The sequence below is a fragment of the Myotis lucifugus genome, unplaced genomic scaffold, assembly GCF_000147115.1.
Source record: "Myotis lucifugus unplaced genomic scaffold, Myoluc2.0 scaffold_48, whole genome shotgun sequence".
Classification (NCBI taxonomy): domain Eukaryota; kingdom Metazoa; phylum Chordata; class Mammalia; order Chiroptera; family Vespertilionidae; genus Myotis; species Myotis lucifugus.
Genome location: NW_005871096.1, coordinates 2,866,484 through 2,889,456, shown reverse-complemented (window position 1 = coordinate 2,889,456; position 22,973 = coordinate 2,866,484). Strand labels below are relative to the sequence as shown.

General features: G+C 43.1%; 1 protein-coding gene across 1 annotated transcript in view; it reads right to left on the bottom strand.

The window, feature by feature from the left end:
- The window catches only part of ATP8A1 (ATPase phospholipid transporting 8A1), a 207,296-nt gene that overhangs the window by 64,433 nt on the left and 119,890 nt on the right, over positions 1-22,973 (bottom strand). Inside the window, 1 exon segment of the mRNA XM_023753617.1 lies at positions 2,687-2,859. Within this exon segment, the coding sequence (XP_023609385.1) occupies positions 2,687-2,859 (173 nt within the window).

Below are 22,973 nucleotides of genomic sequence, written 5' to 3'. Positions count from 1 at the left end.
GAGAATTTCCTGAGGCTGGGAGAGTATCATCATCTAAGAAAACCAGGAGTGACACTGGGGTTTCAGGGTGAAGACGGATCCACAGAGCCTCTCACCTGTGCCTCCCCAGTGAGAGGAGCACGTCAGGGAAACTGGAAACTACTGACAGGAAGATGGTCTGTGCCAAGAGGCACCAGGCCAAGAAGGTGCAGAGACATAAATCGGGCAGTGGCACTGATGTAATTATGGGCTTAGAGGAATTCTCAAAGCCAGACCAGAAGTCGAACCACAGTCTTTATGGGAAAAGAGAGAGTATGAAGATAATTAGAAGAAAAAGGGCAAGGGAAGATATTTTACTTAAAAACACAACACACACACACACACACACTCACACACACAGCAAGCCTACAACTCTAAATAAAACGCAGTGTCTGCACAGGGACATGCGTACGGCAGGACGGAGGGAGGCAGGGGCCACACACAGCTTTGTAAGCGCGGCTGCAGAGCTGGGCTGCACGTGCACGGCTGGGTGGGATTCCCTCCCCGGGGCCCGGAGGAGCCCTGAGGTCCATGTGACTTGTGAGCGTCCAGAACAAGGATCTCGGGAGGGAATTTCACAAGCACAGAACATATTTTTCCTCCCTCGACGCTGCTTTCTAGTTTTTCTCTCCCTCTGCTATTGTTTAATTTGTGGTTCAACTTTTTGAAGAATGGTGGGAGGTACCGTGTTAGGCAATGCTGTAAGAATGAGGCTCAGCTGCTAGGACTGCATTTTGAAAACTGGCCTCCCACATCTTTCAAACCAATTGTGATTCTACTTAACACAGAAAGGAAAGAGAGATGCAGGGAGGAGAGCGGGCGTGAGTCTTATTCATCCTCCTGCGCGCACCATCTACGTCCAGCACACAGTAGGCGCAGGACAGATGCTGCTGACTCATGGGAACTGGTCATTTTTATCTAAAGAGCCCTGGTTCTGTTTTGTTTCCACATAGGAGCCAAGAGTTGTATCACTTAATGTGTTTTTGAGCAAACTTGACTTGATCCTTGTGACCCAATTAGTGACAATGATTGAACAACCAAATCTGGCACAGTATTATCCTGATGAAGAGTGTCAGGAGCCAGGAAAAGTTACTGAAAATGCATTTTTTAAAAAGCATGAGGACACCAAAGTGCAAGTGACACAGTCAAGATAACAAAATTGCCAGTTCTTTCTTCAAGATTAAGCAAAGAGCCTGATTATTACTAATATTAATGATCTGTGCACTATTTTATTCACGAGCTTTATAGTAATAATATTTATTAATAGATGCCACTGAGAAGAATAAGTAACTTAATTCTTTCAATATGACACACTTTTAGGTTGAAATGAAGCTTATAAAGGGTACCTATTAAGTACAACTTAAATCATATTTCCACAAAGTATATTTCAATTGAAATTTAGGAAACCTCTACATGGCATGGCTAATAAGTTTGGAGACAATATTATATACAGGATATTTAAGTGACTAAGCCTGGACCAAAAAAATAAAAAGGTTTAAAAAGCGTAACATTCTTTAAAAAATACATACATTTTAAAGAAAATAATAAAAGCAAACAGTACAGTCTTAAAGATGAAATTAAAAGCACCGATTCTAGGAAATTCTTCAGAAGCCCTGCTAACACTTCACTCCCAGGAAGAGAAACAATTTGAGAAACTGCTACCCTGGGCCCAGAGTGACCAGCTGGTAAGATTCAGTAAGTGAGCAGTGAAGAGGGAAATCCTTAGGTTTCATGGTGGCCAGAAGGGAAGAGGCTGGGCACAGTCATGAATACACTTTAAGTTTTAGGAAGACATAGTTTAAACAGTTTAGACAAAGAGATGGGGAAGAGTCTTGGACAAGAAATTCAGGAAGGATGGGATGGTTTATACAATTCGATGGGTGGGGACTTGATAACTGAAAACAGATTTTATTTTAGGATATAGGCAATATTATACTATTTTAGGATACAGGCACTATTATACATGAGAGGGTGAAGGACGGTACAGTCAAATATTTTCCCAGTAGCTGAGCTTCAGGAAAATGTTCCGCTCTCTGGAAGATGATTTAATTAGTGCCTCCCATCCTGCCATTCCCCCAAATAAATGCTGACAGCAGGATCAGAGATTTAAGTGTCGAAGACAATGCTAGTTATTACAGAAATAATGCTAGTTGGAAATGCAGGTAAACGATTGATTTTAAAATGTTTTTTTAAAAAAATATATTTTATTGTTTTTTTTTTTTACAGAGAGGAAGGGAGAGGGACAGAGAGTTAGAAACATCGATGAGAGAGAAACATCGATCAGCCGCCTCCTGCACACCCCCCACTAGGGATGTGCCTACAACCAAGGTACATACCCGAGACCGGAATCGAACCCGGGACCCCACAGTCCACAGGCCAATGCTTTATCCACTGTGCCAAACCGGCTAGGGCAATGATTGATTTTATACGCAGAAAATGGCAAGACGCCTGTCAATTTTGGTTGTAAAGAATAACTACTAGGGATTTTTTAGGACTCACTTTCAAAATCTCTGCTAATAAAGTCTATCCCCATCTGTGAGCCTTAAGTTAATAAATAACTTGACATTTACAATTTCTGGAGAGAATAACTTTAAGGCACTTTAAAAACCAGGGAACTTAGGATAAAGTCGCTCTTTACTGAAATCTGACAATCTTAAGGAGAACTCACCTGCAGCAAATAACAGCTTTGCACGACAAAGCTAGGTCCAGGAAGTAGTGGCGCACTCCGAAAGTTAAGGCATACTTGAGGGTCTTCCCGTCAATTATAAGCGCAAAATCATTCTCCTTCCGAAGAGCATCGCCAAGCGTGGTGCAGTGACGGCTGAGAGTTTCCCTCGTCCCCTGTAAAAGTGAACAAAGAAACAACATGCTCATTTGTTCTGCCTTAAGGATGTTCGGCGACTACAGTTAGCTATTGCTAGTGCTTGAGGCTTTCAGGTACCTCCATTCATTTGATTTTCACAAAAGCCCCTCAAAGGAGATGGGACAAACATTATCAGGAGAAATAAGTTGCTTGCTTGAAGTCACACGTGTGTTCCTGCAGGGATGGGACTAGATTACATATCACCCAATCCCCTGCGATCTTTGCTCATTACTCTAACCACACAATCATAATCCCACAAAAACATGTTTAGCAAATTATCTTATTAAAAGACAAAACTGGCCTAATTTATGAGCTAGTCAAAACTGCTTAGCCATAAGTCAAGGAGGAAAGTTGGAGAACGTCATTTAAATAATCTACGGGCTTTCTTTCAGAAGCACTCGATGGTACTGAAATGTAATTCCCAGTATCCAACAGGAGAAAATGCAGTATCTATCATCTCTTGCCACTTCACGAATTGGCTCCTGTAACTTTATCACCGTTTCATGATGCTGCATTCTAGTTGGGGATGGTGACATATGGCTTGGTAATCTTGATGGATCAAACAAAAGAACCCCTTCCATCAATGAAGGGTTCACGTTCAGGTACAATAAAAACCTTTAGTGGCAAGGAGAGCTTTGTTCACCTCAACTATACAGAGACTGCCTGCCCAGCTCTTCAAAGGCAAAACGTTTCAGGATATTTAGTTTTTCTCCCCAAATCCTGTCGATTCTTCCTGAAAGCTAATGAGACCCGTTTCCTGTTTCATAAGAGCCCTAACGTTGTGAAGAAACAGAATCCTGGCTCCGCACAGGGAAAAAAGAAGGAGTGATTCCCTCCTATTAGAGCTTTGTTCTGAGTGCTAATATCTGAGCCTGCAGTTATTTATATAACAAATGCAAATATACATTTGTGTAATAAAATAGACCTACAATGAAAATACTCATAATAATTTTTTATTATATTCGTGGGAGATAGAAGTATTGTTCCAATTTGAGAATGTGGCACAGTCATTTCAAAGTTATTTTCACAAAGAGGGGAGCAAAGGCACGGGTGATTAAACTTTTATATTGGGGATTCGGGGAGGTGTTTCTGCAATCATACTCAGGTGTGGCTCACGCTAGGTCCTGGAATTTCAGAATCCGTTGACCAAAATAATGGAACCAGATTGTACTGTAAAGCACGCCGGCCCCATTTCCCCAGCACCGGAGCCTTACTGAACACTCCTCCGCTCCCTGTCACACTCTGGCCCCAAGAACCACCACACAGCAGCATTCTTTGCTCAACTTTCTGTTCACACTTTACATTGAGGGGAAGTAGTTATTTTAATTTATAAGCATCATCCTATTTCCTGCTGGAAATGTTTGGCCCAAGAGGAATTAAGAAAAGGGGGCCCTCCCCCGCCCCCCCAAAAAAGTCAGTAAAATTCTGCAAGCAAAATTTACCAATGACAATCTAGACTAGATTAGCCTGGATTGTTTTAAAACTGCCTTCACATAGAGTAAATGAACAAACAAGTGAATTACTGAACTGATAAACAATACAAATGAAGTGAGACAGTATTTAGCATGTACCACACAGTAGGCGTGGTTCTAAGGGCTACACATACAGATATAACATTTCAGTTAAACGTATGACAACCCTACTCAGAAGGCCTCCTGTTATTCCCATTCTTTAGATGAGTAACATTGAGACAGAGTTCAAGTTCCCTGCCCATGAACACATGGCTACTAAGTCGTGAAACGAAACTGAGAATGAAGTTTCTGTGTGAGCTTGTCTTTGCACAACCCAGCAAAACAAACCCAACTTCAGCCAGGACCAGGCCTAGCAAATTATACATGGAATGCCCACGCATTCCCTCTGCTGACTCCCTAGAGCCCCATCATCTGTCTCCCATCTCTCTACCGCCAACAGAGACTTCTCTTTATGAAACAAATTTAAAACACAGATCATGTCTCTGCTTGTTCTCTTTTCTATGGCTTCCTACTGTCTACACAGTATATTCCAAACACCTTAAAATGGTATTGAAGGTTTTCCACAACTGAAGCCCAATTAACCTCCATTCTACTTCCCTTTACCATCTCCACCCCTTCATGTCCTCTCTCTGTAACAAATGCCTTTCCCTGCAGAGGCTGGTCTACCACCTTCTAAAACAAGCTCATCTACCAAGCCCTCCCAGACTCATTCCTGCCCCAGGTGTAACTCACTCCATGCTAGCAAGGCCCTCAGTTCCTGGAGGGGACAGACCACCCTTCACCTGCTTTCCAGCAACAAACCCAGTTGGCCTGCAAGTACAGATGCTTGGGAAATAAAAGTTATTGAATGAGAGCACTGATCAATTCTGATTTCATCCTATTGGCAGCATTCCATTTCCCCTTCTATTTTATTATCACTTCTGATTTGACAGACAGAGAGAGAGAGAGAGAGAGAGAGAGAGAGAGAGAAAGAAGAGGAGAGGGAAGGGGAGAGCAGTATTCTCCTGCCTGCTCCTTACTTTTCTAGAGGAATAATCCATTATTTCAACAGATTTTCAAGTCAACGCATTGCTCACTAAAATGCCACTATTTTTCAAAGTGTTTACCCAAGAGTCTCCTAATCCATTACTTCAACAGATTTTCAAGTCAACGCATTGCTCACTAAAATGCCACTGTATTTTTCAAAGTGTTTACCCAAGAGTCTCCTGAGCTGAAAACCCAAGTGAAACCTGAGATGGCCCTTGGGAGGACTTCACATTTCTTTAAAGTTCAGCCGTAGAGCGAGACTGAAAGTCCAGTCAACCCCTGAGCTGGGCAAGTTCCCTCATACCTCCTGTGGGACATGGTCTCGGGCCCACTCCCTCCATTGGAAGGTACTCTGTAAAGCCTTAACCTTTGCTGAGAATTCTCTTATTTGTGGCATGAGCACCCCGGGTTTCCTTGGTGATTATCACAGAGCTTCAGCAAATCCAAAGGTGTTGGGAGATGTAACTGAGATAAAATATCTGAAGGTGAGTCAAAAACTTCTCACAGTGAGTTCTCCAGCCCAGCCCACCTAAGGTGCAAGGTAACAACAACAAAAATCCTGCAAACGTGTTCTTATTTTAGTTCATGGTTTTCTTTTGCAAGTAGCTCTGGTGTTGGCTGTGTGCTGCCGGTTATAAGTTATATTTTACCAGTATTTAGACTGCCAGGAGTATTTTAAAATTCCTTTATTTATAAAAGTTTATTGCTTCTCCCCTAAGCCTGGGAGCCATACTTTATGGCCACATTGCATTGAAGCTTATCTCCTGGTAGCTAGAAATAAATTTATTACTATATTAGCTGTTGCTTTGTTTTCATTTTGGCTACTGAAGGGGGGAAATGTTTAAACATTTAAACTTAGTGACATGTGAAAGTGAAAATATATACACGAGAAGCTAAATCAGAGAAAGAATAAAAGACCACATAGTACAACCAAATAAAGGCTCTGTACCTCCTCATTCTACACAGTTTTCTTGGTGGGCTGGAAGAAAAGGAGCAACTGTTGCTATAATCAGGGAGAGTCAGTGGTAAAGGCAACCTGGGGAGACAGCTAGGCGAGGGGCAAGGCTGGGGTTTAGGCGCCACACCACAGAGCGATCTAGGCCAGGGAGGGAGCCAGGGACAGTGGGACTTGCTTGTACCTCCATAACCTGCATCCCGTGTGGACACTTCAGTCAGTCATTCAACTCTATTCTCTCAACCCACAGCCAAGAGCTCACTGGAAGCCCTTGGCCCTGGACCTTCTACCCGCCTGCCAGCCTTGTCAACTCACAACTTAGGCCACAACCAACCTTCTCCTCAGTTCTCAGTCTTAACCACAAAGGAGGGAAACACCACCGCCCCACGAGGGCAGGCTCTACTCCACTGTCTCCTCTCCTAGGGGAGCTCATTGCTACCGATGCAGACCGCCCTCCATGGCCCGTGGATTCCATTGTTCCCAGAGGCTACTCCAGACCTTTCCTTCTTAAGATTCAAAATTTGGCCCCTGTCACTTCTGCAAACATCTACCTGCTTTACTGGGAGCATTTATACCCGAAAGAATTCCCTCAACTGTCCTCTCTTCACCTAAACACTTCCCTCTCTTTAGCTGATCCTCCCCAATTCTTAAGCCAGGGGTTAGAGCCCTCTTCTCCTCACCTCTGTTCCACTCATTTCCTTCTTGCATCTTTCCTTCCCAATGCCATTATTTTTCCCCCTTCAAGACTGCATACTAAAAGCAATGAACAAATAAATAAACCAAGAAATGGTCCCTTGATCCAACTTTTACTGAGTCCTCTAGGTGCCATAAATACTTCCACCTTTTGGATTCTTCAAAGACTTTGTACTTATGTAATGTAGCATGATGTATAATAGCTTATTTGTTTATATCTCTATTTTCCCTTCAGACTGAGGCCTTTGAAAAAGAGATGAAATAAAATGAATAAAAGAATAATGAGATTATTAATGAATGGAGAATACTTTTTGGGAAGTTACAATGGTTTTTCTTGTGTGACCATTTTGAGGATTGTTTTCTGCTGCCTATAAAACTCATGCATAATATTGGATACTCTTAATTAGAACAATAAGTAAAACAGTAATATGCTTATTATAGAAAAAATAGAGAATAAAGTGGACATTATGACCCAAGGATTACTTCTGTCTCAAATACTATAAATTGTCGAATGAATACAACAAATTGAACATCTTGACGAGCTACTCAGAGATAAGGTCAGGTTGTGTAATAGTGGGCCAATATAAAAAAGAAGAATCTCTTACCCTTTGAGACAGCATGGAGGGACCTGAGAGTATTATGCTAAGTGAAATAAAGTATTGCATGAAAAAGACAAGTATCACATGATCTCACTCATATATGGAATCTAATGAACAAAATAGATCCAGAGACATTGAAGCATAGAACAGACTGACATATTTCAGAGGGAAGGGGGGTAGGGTGGGAAGAGATTAACCAATGAACTTATATGCTTTATATGATAACCCACAGATAGACCATAAGTGCGGGGAAGGCCTGGGGAAGAGACGGGAGTGGGGTGGAGGTGGTCAATGGGGGGTAAAAAGGGGATACTGGTAATACTTTCAATAACAAAGATAAATTTAAAAAAAAAAAAAGAAAAGTAGCCGAAACCGGTTTGGCTCAGTGGATAGAGCGTCGGCCTGCGGACTGAAAGGTCCCAGGTTCGATTCCGGTCAAGGGCATGTACCTTGGTTGCGGGCACATCCCCAGTAGTAGATGTGCAGGAGGCAGCTGATCGATGTTTCTCTCTCATCGATGTTTCTAACTCTCTATCTCTCTCCCTTCCTCTCTGTAAAAAATCAATAAAAAATATATTAAAAAAAAACAACAAAACTTAAAAAATTAAAATAAAATAAAAAAAGAAAAGTAAACAATATACATTCAGTTTATAAGACACATATTTAGAAAAGAGAAAGATACTTGGCAGACTATTAGGTCAAGCAGAATTCCTCACAAAGACAATTCCAATCAGAAGGCCTTGAAAAAGTTCCATTGGAATCTTTAGGGTACAGCCTGGTAAAATAGATGAACATGTTCATAAAACAACAACAATCTTAAAGAAAGCAGAGACTGGCAGCTTTGTGGCAATCTTCTTCATTACTTTTACATGGCCTTTGCCAAGGAAACCCTTGGTAAGAATCAGAGAGGACACGGAGACCATGACATCTGGCAGTTTTATATCGAGACGAGGCGAGAGCCCTGACTTGTCTGGGAAGATTCACGGTGTGCAAGATGTCCTTTTCATTCTGGCACAAACTCTGCTTCATCTAAGGAACCCAGAGGCCAGATGTGCAATGAGCCTGCTAGGCCACCTCGGCACTATGTTTTTGATGGCCCTAACTGCAATGTGGCACAGAGCACCTGCATAAAAATGGCCCTTTTCAGCTCCTAGCCTTTTTTTTCCCTTCCTGATTCTTTTCAGAAGTTTTCAGGACAGTCTTACCTAGGAAGATAGCCAAGGAACACCCTAGTAGAGGATGTGGAAATATCCCCGAGGAAAGGAAAACAAAAGCCTCTAACCTCTGACTAGAAGGTAGGTTAGCCACGTCTAACCAGAAGGTTAGAGAGAAATAGTCCAACATGCACACCTAAGGGTTGTGGCTTCCGCTCCCTGCTCTGGGCCGCAGTTACTTGCAGTGGCAGTAAAGGACGTGCAGTCACTACGCCCCAGAGGGTGTCCTCAGCCAGGCTCAGCCCAATCAGCAGAAGTTAAAAGAAGAAAGTCTCCTTATACATATTTAGTCCAAAGTGCGGGTTGGTGTCTGGGTCTTAATACAAATAAGTACATACTTGGCATTTACATTTATTCCTGGGGATCTGATATAGGTGTGCAGGTCCAATGATAAACTTAAAAGGAGGATTCGGTTCCCAGGAAGAAAAAAAATAACATATCACAATTCTAAAGTGCACTTTGACTTTGGACACGATATTTAACAATGTATTTTATTATTCTTGTCCTTCATGAGTTCAGCACCAGTGAAGGGAAATCAGCCTACAGTTGGGCTAATGATGACTCGCTTTTGGGAGACATGCAACTGTCACCCTTGTCAGAATGAACTTAAGTTTATGAAGCCTGTACTTGTTCTTTTTTAAAAAATATATATTTTACTGATTTTTTTTTTTTTTACAGAGGGGAAGGGAGAGGGATAAAGAGTTAGAAACATCGATCAGCTGCCTCCTACACACCCCCTACTGGGGATGTGCTTGCAACCAAGGTACATGCCCTTGACCGGAATCGAACCTGGGACCCTTCAGTCCGCAGGCTGACGCTCTATCCACTGAGCCAAACTGGTTAGGTCTGAAGACTGTACTTCTTACTTTAGTATCCACACCACAGGTTTGTTTTCACTTGCTCTCCATAAAAAGGGCAAAATGCAACAGAATGTTACGGGAGAACCCCGGCAGGAATCTTGGGGAACAAAGATGGCGTCTTTGCTCAAACAGAGACCAGCTGGAGGCTGAGCCACTGGAAAGTAGCTCTTTAGCTCTTTCTCTACACATGTCACATCTGTGTAGAGAAAACCACTGCCCACCTGTAATGTTCAAATGTGCAGCCATAATGAAGTGGGGTGTTAGAAAGTCGGGGCTGGCCAGGAGGGCTCACAAAATGCTGAAACCACACTGCAAAGAATTTACAGTTCCAGCAGCCAAACACACTCCATGGCTGAGCTGTCACGCTTTTCCTCGACTTCAGGTGGGTGTAGAACGTGAAAAAATGTTTAGTTTGCTAAGGGTCTGCCTTTAAAAACCTGTTATCAGTGTATTTCAAATGCCAAAGAGGATATCTATAAGAATCTTAAACCAACACATATTTTATTAACTGTTTTGGTGGTTTGTAGTCCCACCTCATCATCACTTAAGACATGAGGTATTTATAAATTTTTGACCACAGAATGTTTCATTCTTTATTTTTACACTCTCCAAATGTTCACACCCTAAAATTACAAATTAACAGAACATTTCAAGGATAATCTTCATAACACATTATGACCATATGAAGTATGGACCATGTTAGCACATTCTTAATGAGTGAATTATGACTCTCATAATAGCAATCGGAATAAACCACTGGGTATTACCTATTTTTCGACAACGTGTTACTGATTCAGTGGAACACTAGATATTCCATATACCCCAGGTAATATATATACCTACTACCCCTATAGCTACTGTAGGCTATAATAAGTTGTGAAGAGCTACCTGAGAGTAGAGAGAAACTACATTTATATATATACTAGAGGCCTGGTGCACAAAAATTTGTGCACTCGGGGGGGAGGGCGGTCCCTCAGTCAGCCTGTGCCCTCTCGCAGCCTGGGACCCCTCAGGGGATGATCACCTGCTAGCTTAGGCCTGCTCCCCGGGGGATTGGGCCTAAGCTGGCAATCAGACATCCCTCTGGCAGCCCGGCAGCCCTCGGGGGATGTCCACTTGCCAGCGGGGAGCAGACCTAAGTTGCAGTCGGACATCCTTAGCGCTGCTGAGGAGGCAGGAGAGGCTCCCACCACCACCGCTGTACTGGCAGCCATCAGCCTGGCTTGTGGCTGAGCAGAGCTCCTCCATGTGGGAGCTCACTGACCACCAGAGGGCAGCTCCTGCATTGAGCGTCTGCCCCCTGGTGGTCAGTGTGTGTCATAGTGACCAGTCATTCCCAGTCCTTCTGCTGTTAGGGTCAGTTTGCATATTACTCTTTTACTATATAGGATAGAGGCCTGGTGCACAGGTGGGGGCCGGCTGGTTTTCCCTGAAGGGTGTCCTGGATCAGGGTGGGGGTCCCACTTGGGTACCTGGCCAGCCTGGGTGAGGGGCTGATGGCTGTTTGCAGCTGGTCATACCCCCTTCAGGGTGGGGGTCCCCACTGGGGTGCCTGGCCAGCCTGGATGAGGGGCTGATGGCTATTTTCAGGCTGCCCCCACCCCCTTTAGGGTGGGGGTCCCGGCCGGTCTGGATGAGGCACTGAGGGCTGTTTTCAGGCTGGCCAAGCCGGTGACAGAAGCTCCCAGCCTCTCCTTTTTTCCTTTTTTTTTTTTATTCTGGGATTTATTTACCTTCTATAATTGAAACTTTGTTGCTGCTCCAGCTCCGAGGCCAGGGCCTGCTGAAAGCAGGTATCTGGGGTTTGTTTAGCTTCTATAATTGCAACTTTGTTGCTTAGAGTGGAACTCAGAGCTGGGCCGCGGCAGGCGGGGAACCTTGGCTTCCTCCATCACTGGAGCAAGCAAGCCTCTTGCTCGCTTCAGCTGCGTGGCTGCTGGCCGCCATCTTGGTTAGGTTAATTTGCATATCCTGCTGATTAGCCAATGGGAAGCGTAGTGAAGGTATGGTCAATTACCATGTTTGTCTATTATTAGATAGGACAAGTGGTCTATTTAGTACTCTCTCAGGCATAGTTTTTGATCAAAAAGCTTTGGTGTTTCTGAACTCCCAGACTATACATATTAGAAAGTAACCTTTAAAAACATATTCTCCTAGAACCAAACCAACATAAAGTAACCTTTCCAAAATGGGTGAGGAAAGACAGAGGTGAAGTCATTAAAAACATATGGTCAAAGGCCTCCTCCGAATCAGCTTAGTGGAAGACAGCCAAGCAAGTGCATTTAATCAATACATATTGCTAAACACGTAGAGGGAAAGAGACAAAAAATTCCCATGCTTTGCTGATACACACACACATAGGATTTCTGGGGTGGGGGTAGGTACAAAACACTGTAATTGAGGAAATGGTCCAATATCCCTGTGGGGTCATGCCATCTGAAAAAGGTCGAGGGTTACAACATGGAAAAGGTAAGAAGAGGAAGCAGTAGTGCTGGGTAAATTGTCTTGGCCCCTGGGCAGGGGTTTGGGTTTGGGGATTGTGATAGGTTCCATCAGGCAAATACCTCCTCGTCTCACTGTGGGTTCGCTGGAGAAAGAGAGAGAGAGAGAGAGAGAGAGAGAGAGAGAGAGAGAGAGAGAGAGAAGGAGAGAGAGAGAGAAAGTGTCGAGTCCGGGTCCAAGTTTATGTTTCAGTGTTGGGTGGGGCACAGAGCAAACAGAGACACATCCAGGGAAAAGAAGGAAAAGTGAGGTATGGGATATAATTATATCATTTAAATAGTTTTGTGGATAAAGGCTTTCACCAAAGCCCTTATGGTAATTATTTTAAACCACCACTGAAAGGCCCCTAAACACTTACTCCGAGCTGGGTATTAAATATTCTCCCCAGGCGGCGGAAGGAAGGCTCCGGAGGAACCCCTCCAGGCGGCAGACAGCCAGTCTCTCCTGCTGCCTCCAATGCAGCCGGGAGAGGCGGCTCAGAATACACAACTGACTTTTTTGAAAATAAGCAAATGACCAATTCAACGGTTTTGGAGACAGTTAACAACCGGGGCCTGTGAGAACCTGTCCCCCAGACCCACAAAGAAAGCTAATGCTGGGCCCATTTTCATAATGGTTTGCATTAATTAGCCATTATATTCCTAGTCTTATGTAGGGATACAGAAGAATCTGCTCTATTTACTCCGTGCAAATGCACATCATTTCTACTATTTCGTATGTGCATGCGATACAATCGTAGGGTCAATTGTATCAGTAAAACAAAATAGAGGGTCTTTCCTGAATTCCATAAACGCCTTTGCCCCAGACCCACCATATTCCGGGAGGACACCCCTCTTTCAGCGGCACTGGAGTCCTGGTGATGAGCGGGGAAGGAGGTAGGGACAAGTTAGAACATGTGGGGTTACCTCCCAGATCGCTTCCTTCTTTGAATGAGTGCCTGCCGCCAATGGAGAAAGCATGGGTATTCAAAAACTGAAAGAACCAACAGTTTTGGACTTAGTGCAATCTAGGTTGAAACTCAGGGTCCTGCACTGGCTGGCTATGTGAACTCACAGCCTCTGTCTGAGACTGAGCAAACACCAGCCCCCCAGAGCAGAGACTAACCTATGCAGACACCCCTGGCACATGCTGGGCTTCCTATAAACTCATCAACAGATAAGGGTGGCAGAGATGCAAAAGAGTCACAAGGCTTGGCTGCTCCCCTCAGAAATGTCAGTAGGCCGTGGGGCAGCAGTGAGGGACGGACTGGTTAGAAAGTATTTATCTGGAGTTCAAGGTCTCAGGGAGCTCTTGGAAGAGTTCAGATTCATAGCCAATAACAAAAGAGATAAAGAATATTCAGACTTGGGGGAGGGAAGTCTCCAAACAGAAACACTATGAATTTGTGAACAACTTCACTTAAGGTTTTGCCCACAAGCCAAGACGACTGGATTTTGTTTAAGAAAAGGGGACACATTCAGGTCTTAGGAGACCAAACAATGGGCTTGATGGAACTTTTACGACCACATACTTGGGCTTGTGGCTGACACCGTCTTAAATTAGAGGAGAAGAGAGCGGATTATTTGCTCAGATGTGATTTTCATTTTTGGTACTGTTTACATTTTTTCACTAACCCATTTCTTTCAAATGTAATTCTTGCAACCGGACAGAGCTTTGCTTCTGGCAGCGATACATTAGCAACTTAAAAGTTAAACTAAGATCTTAAAATGTAGCCACAAAAGCCGAAACAGCTTTGTTAGTAACAGTAAGAGAAAATCCACACTACGAAAGCCCCAATGCTGGCGGCGGAGGGAAACTCAGTGTGGTTTCAAACCTGCCTAGACTACTTTTCAAAGCAACACAAAATGCACTGGATTGGACTCATGGGACATATGGAGACAAAACCTGAAGTAGCCCGAGTTCTGTTTCCCCCCCTTTTCTGGAGTCGAGTCAATTACGTGCTTATTCTGGATTCCTTTCAGAGGCCGCTCAACGGTGGCTGGTCCCCAAACGGCGAGGTCTGTCTGCATAATACATATACGTCGAACTTAAAAGGGTACAGATGACAACTTCACCATTCACGTCAAGAATGTTCTGTAAGTTATATTTGAAGCTTACATGGTGTTAGAAAATCAAGTTCGGCTAGGAAAAAAGTGAACAATCCCGTAAAGGCTTCCTTTTACCATGGTGTTGAAAAATATATATTCTTATGCTTGCTAATATGAAATGTGGCTAACAATTCATTTTCTGTAAAAGCTATCAGTGGGGTGGGGGGGGAAACACTGGTATCCATAAGCAAACCTGGGCTCACTTGGGGTTCTAGTCTCCAATTAAGGAGACAATTTAAGGAGTGAAAAGGCGGCTGTTTAAAAGCACCTCTTAAAGCAGATGGCATTAAGGTACTCTCACTCTTGCCCTCTTGGAATAATAATGCTAAAATAAAAATAAAAATGATGAGCATGATAATGGTCTGTATTTCTTAAGTGCTTACTAAATGCCAGGCATTGTTTCTAAGTATTTAAAATGGATTGCTCTGTTTGATCATCACAACACCCTAAAGAAAATGTTATTATTCTTGTTTTAGAAGAGTAGCTGGTGGCTGAGGCCAAGGCATATCTATTTGCTTAGTCTCTGGAGTCCGATGACCTAGATACACCCTCAGTGACACTTAGCATAGAGGCCATAACAGGATCTGCTCATTAATGTTTCCAGTGGAAATGTGATTGTCCCTATCAAGTCCTCAGTTCAGTACCAGTACAAATATTAAGTATTTCATAAATGTAAGCTAGTGTTTGTTTTTTAATTATTTTAATTTTTATGACGCTAACAGCAATGTGTAGAACCCTGCAGGGGTGTGGGGTTTCCTTTTCACAGGAAGTCAGAGACCTGCATTTTCCTTTGGGATCCGTACACTGCTTCCCAGGATGAGGTGCTGAATCCTTCGCAGGCTGAGTGTGCATGTCAGCAGCAGCAGAGACGGTGCCCAGGTGACCAGGAGAGGTGGGCAAGGCCTTCTCAGGAGTTAACCTTGGCAACATTGGAAGCTCTGACTTTCAGGGGAGGAAATGTGTTTCTCCAAGCTCTCTACATACATATTTAACCATCATTCCTGTGGATTCAATAATTATCCTATATAAAATGGGTAATATGCAAATTGACCCTAAAGGCAGATCTAGAACGACTGGTCCCTATGACACGCACTGACCACCAGGGGGCAGACGCTCAATGCAGGAGCTGACCCCTGGTGGTCAGTGCGCTCCCACCAGGGGAACTCGGCTCAGCCACAAACCAGGCTGACAGCTGCGGGGAGCGGGCCTAAGCCAGCAGGTGGGCATCCTCCCGAGGGGTCCTGGACTGTGAGAGGGTGAAGGCCAGGCTGAGGGACCCCCCCCACACACACACTAGTGCAAGAATTCTCATGCACCGGGCCTCTAGTATGGTAAATAATTGTCCTCTCTTGTCCTTTTCCTGGTTTCCAGGAAAGCTAGACAGTAGAAAGGAGAAGGTAAAAATGGGGAGAATGGATTTAAGAGCCAGCCCTAGCACACAGGGCAGATCCCACAATGGTCCATAGGAAAGAGATGCTAGAGGAAGGAGACTGAGCATATAAGACTCAAGAAAGGCCGTCCTGGCACTTAAAGAGTTAGTAGCTTAAGAAATGATGGTCGCCGAAACCGGTTTGGCTCAGTGGATAGAGCGTCGGCCTGTGGACTGAAAGGTCCCAGGTTCGATTCCGGTCAAGGGCATGTACCTGGGTTGCGCGGGCACATCCCCAGTGGGAGATGTGCAGGAGGCAGCTGGTCGATGTTTCTCTCTCATTGATGTTTCTAACTCTCTATCTCTCTCCCTTCCTCTCTGTAAAAATCAATAAAATATAAAAAAAAGAAAAAAGAAAAAGAAATGATGTTCCTTCCCACCCATCTCAGACTCAACAGATGAGGATAGTAAAATCCCGAGCTATCTCAATGAATCAGGCCTTCCAAAACTAATATTTTGAGTCACCTGAGAGTATTAACAGAGATTTACAGAGTTGGGATGCTATGGGGAATTGAATACTAAATATAATCGTAGTCCTTAATGCAACATAAACCCAATCCTGACAGAACTGTTCTAGAACATTTTGAAAGGCGCTAAGTAGACACTGGGAGGTAAAGACGGGTCACATGAGATTCCCTTGTTCCTAGTTCACATTTCTAGATGTTTCCAGTTTTAACAGACTTTAAGCAAATTTGTTTGAACAAATTACTGTATGACAACCCAAAGCCATAAAATAGATGCTGGAACAATCTCCTGGATCCAGTCATTAAGTGGAAGGGGTTTCTGAGAAGTGCCTGGTGGAGTTAGGGAAGAAATACAATGTACCCATTCAAGCCACTAATATGACATTCCTGCCATTTTAGACCTTAAGGAAATCTTCTTATATCAAGAAAATAATCAGAACCCGGCCCCCCAGCCCCCAAAAAGTGGTTCGAAGTAGCATGACAAAAAATTATACAAATTACCTAAATTATCTATGTATTACCAGAGGCCTGATACACGAAATTTGTGCAAGAGTAGGCCTTCCTTCCCCCGGCTGCCGGCACTGTCTTCCCTCCGGCGCCCGGGACCCAGGCTTCCCTCGCAGCCCTGGCTTCGTCCAGAAGCTCATCCGAAAGAATGTCCAGAAGGATGTCCAGTCTAATTAGCATATTATGCTTTCATTATTATAGATTATTATAGATAAGTATCTAACAGATTTTGATTAACTTTAGATGATTCTTAATGATGCTTCATAAAATTTTTACTTTCTAAAATTAAAAAATTATGATCGACTTTCTAAGAAACACATTTGCTGACTGTGCAACATTTAACACCAGCCTTGCAGGTAACGGGGTGAGAACACCCAGCTTTGCTCCTGGGCATTGTGCTGCTCTTGCTATGAAAGGAGCTGAATGGGCAGAGGAAAAGGTCAGATTTCCGTATCTCTGTGGACCAAGACTTCCATTCTGTTTGTATTTTCAATGTAGTTTGGTTTTATATTTTTATTTAAAGGCTTTAAAAAACGTTGAACAGCCATTATTTTTCCAAGAAGGAGGATAACTGTATTGAAACTCAAAATGAGAAAGTTAAAAAGCCAAATGGTTTTTTTTTGAGATGAGCTGGATTATGGGAAGACAAAGATTTATTTTTACTATCACCGCCAGGAGAAAGGCTTTTCTATTTGGAAATCTAGGAGGCTTAAAGATGATACTTTATTTGTACAATTTCAAGATAATAAAAGAGATTCAGCTTTAAAATTTTCACAGTACTAGAGATAATATTTTGGTAGAAAATTTAAACAGTTCATTGCAATATGCATCACTTATGCAAAAGCATCTGCATTTATAACCTGCTTTCTTAAGAAAAAATTAAAAGATGGGAAAAGAATATACTTTTCATAATAAAAAGATCATTATGCAAAACAACTTGCAAGCTATTGAAATATGATTTTTCTATAAAGATTCATCTCGTTTTTATGTGCCACGTCCTGCACTAATCGTGTGCCAAGGGTAACATTATCCTCACTTTACAGGCAGCAAAACGGCTTCAGAGAAGTTATCTGATTTCAACTTGCCCAGGGTCCCCATTCCAGTGAGGGCAGAACAGCGCTCTTAAATATTGTGTTATTTCATGGAATCACTTGAATACATTCATTAGAACTGTCACTTGACAAAACACACACCCACAATTTATTTCCCATTATATTATTTCCTAAGACATTGCGTCCCTAAGTTTATTACCTAAATGTTAATTATTCTTTTTTGCTGATGGAATGGCAGTCCCATATTTCATTACCATCAGCCCAATGTGCACACATAGGATGCTCTTCTTTTCCATGGCAACGAAAAAATAAATAACGATTAACCCACGGGCATTCTAGCACATCTAATGATTTGCCTGAAAACTCAGCCTCGGGTTTTACGACATCAGATCTGAGGGAGCTATGCAAAGTGATGTTTCCTTTCCTGCTGAGAAGCAAATGAGTGCCCCACAGCAGGTCTGACCCTAAACAGCCGGGTTTGTAAAGTCCCCACTTAACTCCCTGGGAGAAAAACCTCCCCCAGACAGCAGAGCTAGAATGCTTGGCAGTCTGCAGCTGGACAAATCAGTGTTAATCCATGCGGCCATAGGGTTTGTCTGTGATCTTCCACCCCAAGTGTCACTAAAGTTGCAAAGGACACTGCTAATCACTTTATATTTTAAACTAGAGGCCCAGTGCATGACATTTGTGCATTGGAGGGGGAGGGCGAGTCCCTCAGCCTGGCCTGTACCCTCTTGTAGGGCAGTCAGATATCCCCCAAGGGGTCCTTAGCGCTGCTGTGAGCTGGCTTCTGGCTGAGCAGTGCTCCCCCTGTGGGAGCACACTGACCACCAGGGGGCAGCTCCTGTGTTGAGTGTCTGCCCCCTACTGGTCAGGGCGCGTCATAGCGACCGGTCGTTCTGCTGTTCAATTGGTTTGCATATAGGGTTTTATTATATAGGATATCAGACGTGGTTGATTACAACCAAATTTAAACTGGTATACACCTTTTTTTTTTTAAAGAAGCCCCTAATTAAAATGACTCAGAGACGGACTTCTCCAATATTTATGGAGTACTTACTATGTGCTCGGCAATTTGCTGAGCACTGAGAGAACGGTAAACCAAACAGACAGACCCAGGGTCCCTGCTTTCAGTGAAACTGAGTATTCCCGGGAGACTCCCATCTCTGCCTCCTCCAGGAAAAATAGGTGGTGCAGATACCTGTGAGGTGGTTATGACTTTTGAGTTACCTTCTTGGAAACTTCAAAATAAAAATAAAAGCCACTGTCTTAACAACACATGATGCGGTACATGGAATATTTTTGGCATTTCACTTTTTCCCCTTGAGATTACTCTTTACCTGATACTCAGAACACTTAAAGAACATGTCTATCCAAGAGTTGAAGAAAAAGGATGAAACGGCTGGAAACAAAAGAAGCAAGGTTACCATGTTCTGCAAAGGTGGGAGCCTAAGGCCAGCCAACAGGCATCACGTGTCAAGTCAGGCGTGGCTCGTCATGCCTTTGCCTCCGCGTCACAGGGCCCGCCTCTGACTTCCTTCAAGTGTCAGAAACACCGTGTCCCAAGTATGACCCATGGTGCTGACCAAGGCCCAACCGTCTCCAGGTCCGTGGGAACGCTTCCACTGAGGTTTTCAGAAAGCCCAGCTCTGGAACCACCTGGACGGTTCCTTCTCCAGGGACCGCGTGGGACAGGGGTCCCTGAACGTCCCTCACACCACATCTGGGCACTGGTGCCCTCATGTCTTCTTTCCGAGCTCCCATCCTGGTCCTTTGCCTGCGCCCCATGCCTCCCTGCCCTTCTAAACTCGATAAAGTTTAGGGTACAATTGCTCACACACATCTTACCTCTTTTAAGAGGCTGATGAAGTTGCCCTCTCACTTATGAGGGCAAATTCTCAAACCGGGCCCAGCTCTCCACTCCTGACCTCAGCCGGCCTTTCCAGTTTCAGCTCCCTGGGTCATTTCTTTCCAGGGGCCTTATAAATACTGTGCGGCCATTAAAAAAAGAACTAGGTAGCTTCACACATGCTGTTACACAACAATTGCTAAGATATACAGGGTGTCCCAAAAACATGCATACACACCTTAACAGCAGGCAACACATAATTTTCACTCCTTTTCAGGTCTAACTGATTTGAAATAATGGGTGATGCCAGACTAAGCTCTGAACAAAGAAAATTTATCCACTAGACTTTTTTTATGGGGATACATACAAGATAAAAGTTTATGGTACAAAACTGGCAACAGGTGACCAATGGAGGGCACAAAAACATCAAACAGCGATTCTTGATGTTTGCGATTCCATTGCTTTGCTTAATCAGCAGTGCCAGTTTGAAAACAGGTGTTGACAAATTATTTTTGCAGTCTTTTAAATTCTGAAAATGAACTATATGCTAATAAACACTAACTTTATAATCATTCAAAGTATATATACATTTTTGGGGGACACTCACCCAAAAATATGAAAAGCAAAGTAGAAAGCAGTGTGAACAGTACGCTGTAATTTAATAGACGAGGTGCGCACAGGCATACACATAAGGCAGAACACCTCTGCACAAACACACCGGAAACTGGAACTCGTGGCTGTCCCCAGGGAGGACTGGGTACAAGTCTGGAAGATACATTGTTTGTCATCTATCCTTTTCCCTCTTTTTATAACTTCAACTAGAGGCCCGATGCATGAAAATTCATGCAAGAGTAGGCTTTCCTCCTCCGCTCCCCTTGCTGGCATCGGCTTCCCTCCAGCACCCAGGACCAGGCTGGCTTCCCTTGTGCCCCGGCTTACTCAGGAAGGACGTCCGGAAGACATCTGGTCTAATTAGCATATTACTCTTTTATTATTATAGAAGATTATGTGCCTATATTTCTTCAAACAAGAACACTTAAAGATTACAATCCTGTCATCAAGTTCAATGTTCTTCCTTCATGCCCCACTTACAATCCTGTAATCAAATTCAATGTTCTTCCTTCATGCCCCACATATGAACTTAGTTGCAATAACTTTCTGCTTCAAGTACCCCCTCCTTACTGAATGACTCACCTCTATCTAACTAAATGCTACTTACTTTATCCTTCCCTAAACTTCACAATATTTTCATAGCAAACCATCTATCTTATTTACATACCTATTTTGTATTGTCACGTGTATGCATTTTATTCCCCTTATTACTTATAAGCTTTTGGAAGGCTGGGCTGTCTTAGTCATAATTTTTCACAACATAGTAACTTGGATAAATAAACCAAAATGAACACACATTTGGGGTGGAGACTGGATTTGCTGTAAGCTCTAAGGGGCGGTGTCCCCATGTTTTGTTTAGTGGTGTGTTCCCAGTGCCTAGCAGGGGGCCAAGTGCATGAAAAAATATGAAGGAAAGTCTTCTAACAGCAGGCTGGCTTTTTTTTTTTTGGTTTGTGTTTTTAAGATTAAAGCTTGGTTCACAAAAAGTACTTCTCCAATAATTAAAGGCATAAGCAACTTTCACGGTTGCAAAAACACATATTATTCCTCAGGCAACAAGTTTGCTCAAAGATCCCTGGCTCGGTAGCTTAGTTGGTTAGAATGTCGTCTTGATGTGCCAAGATTGGGCGTTCTATCCCTGGTCAGGGCACATACAAGCATCAACCAATTAATGCATAAATAAGCAGAACAACAAATAGATGCTTTCTCTCTCTCTCTCTCTCTCTCTCTCTCTCAAATCAATCAATAAAAACATTTTTAAAAGTTTGCTCAAAGATTTCACAAGAAAGGGAAAGACATCACAAGGATTGTTTTGAGAATAAATAAGGAAGCGATAATTATTCCAATGTAAAAATCAGAAGTCAGCTCTTTCTGTCACAGTTTCTGTTCTATACCCGAATTCTAAGCATTTTCCTCTTCACCATCCTTCTCTGTCTTTGGCCTCACAGCTTCACCAACACCTCGGATTTTAAGGTTTTTCTCTGCTCTGCTCTCTGTGACATGATGACTATTTCAAGCACTTGTATAACCACCTCTCCTGTTCTGTCTTCCACCTTAAGTTACAAATTGTCACCTTTACTATAAAATACTTACAGGTCATCTGACCTACATATTTCTTTGTCAACGTCTACTTTACACTGTGCACCTAACAAATCTTTCCTCCTTCCTCAAATACAAATTCAGGGGATCACAGCCGTGAAAAAAGACCTCCATAAAATTTATATTACAGCCCAGAAGATACAACATTAAAAAACCAAACTTTCCTATTAGCAATGGTTATTTTGTGTTGTTCAATAGTGTTCACACTTTTTTTAAAAGCAAAATACAGTAGTGGGAAAAAGTAGGTTTATAGTTGTGAGTACACGAAACACAGCTAATAAAGCTATTGTAATAATAGTAACTTGCATGCCTTTTTCTATATGAACAACTGTAAACCTACTTCTGCCCATCCCTGTATAAATAGTATCACCAGAATCTAAAGCAGAATATTATATCAACAATATACAGATAGATATGAACCAGCTGCAATCACTTGGTACCCTCCTCCCATGATGCTTTTGTGAAGCAGCTTTCTGGCCTCACATTCAGCAATTCCTGCAGCTGTCAGACATGAAGCTGCAATCTACTTACATCAACATGGTTCAAACAGTGCACATTACATCACAGCAGAACTGTAGTAATAAGGTATCATTTAACCTCAGGAAGATAAAATATTTTCACAGATATATATATATATATATATATATATATATATATATATGACTATCCAATCGGTAGCTATGACCAGGGGGCAGATGCTCAACACAAGAGTTGCTGAGCTGCGGTGACTTGGCAGTTGCGGTTCTCGGTTCTTGGGTGATGCACCTGGAACCAGAGAGGAAGGAGCCCAATTCTGGGGTGTGTCACCCGAGAACCACCCTCTCGCAATCCGAGACCCCTCGGGGGATGTCGGAGAGCTGGTTTCAGCCCGATCCCCACAGGCCAGGCTGAGGGACCCCACTGGTGCATGAATCTGTGCACCGGGCCTCTAGTCTGAATATAAAATACTACAAGATGACTATGTTGTTCAAGAATTTTTAAAAAATAGGATTGTACTTACATCAAGAGAGCCTTCATTTATAACAATCATTCCCATGTTCTTCCTCAGAAGTTTGCAGGAGTGTCCTATGTCCAAACACAAAGTGAACTTATTAATGTAATTCATTCCTCTCGAGAGATGTTATGGCAGCCTGACCTAACAACCTGTTTCCAAAAAATGAATGGAAACTGGC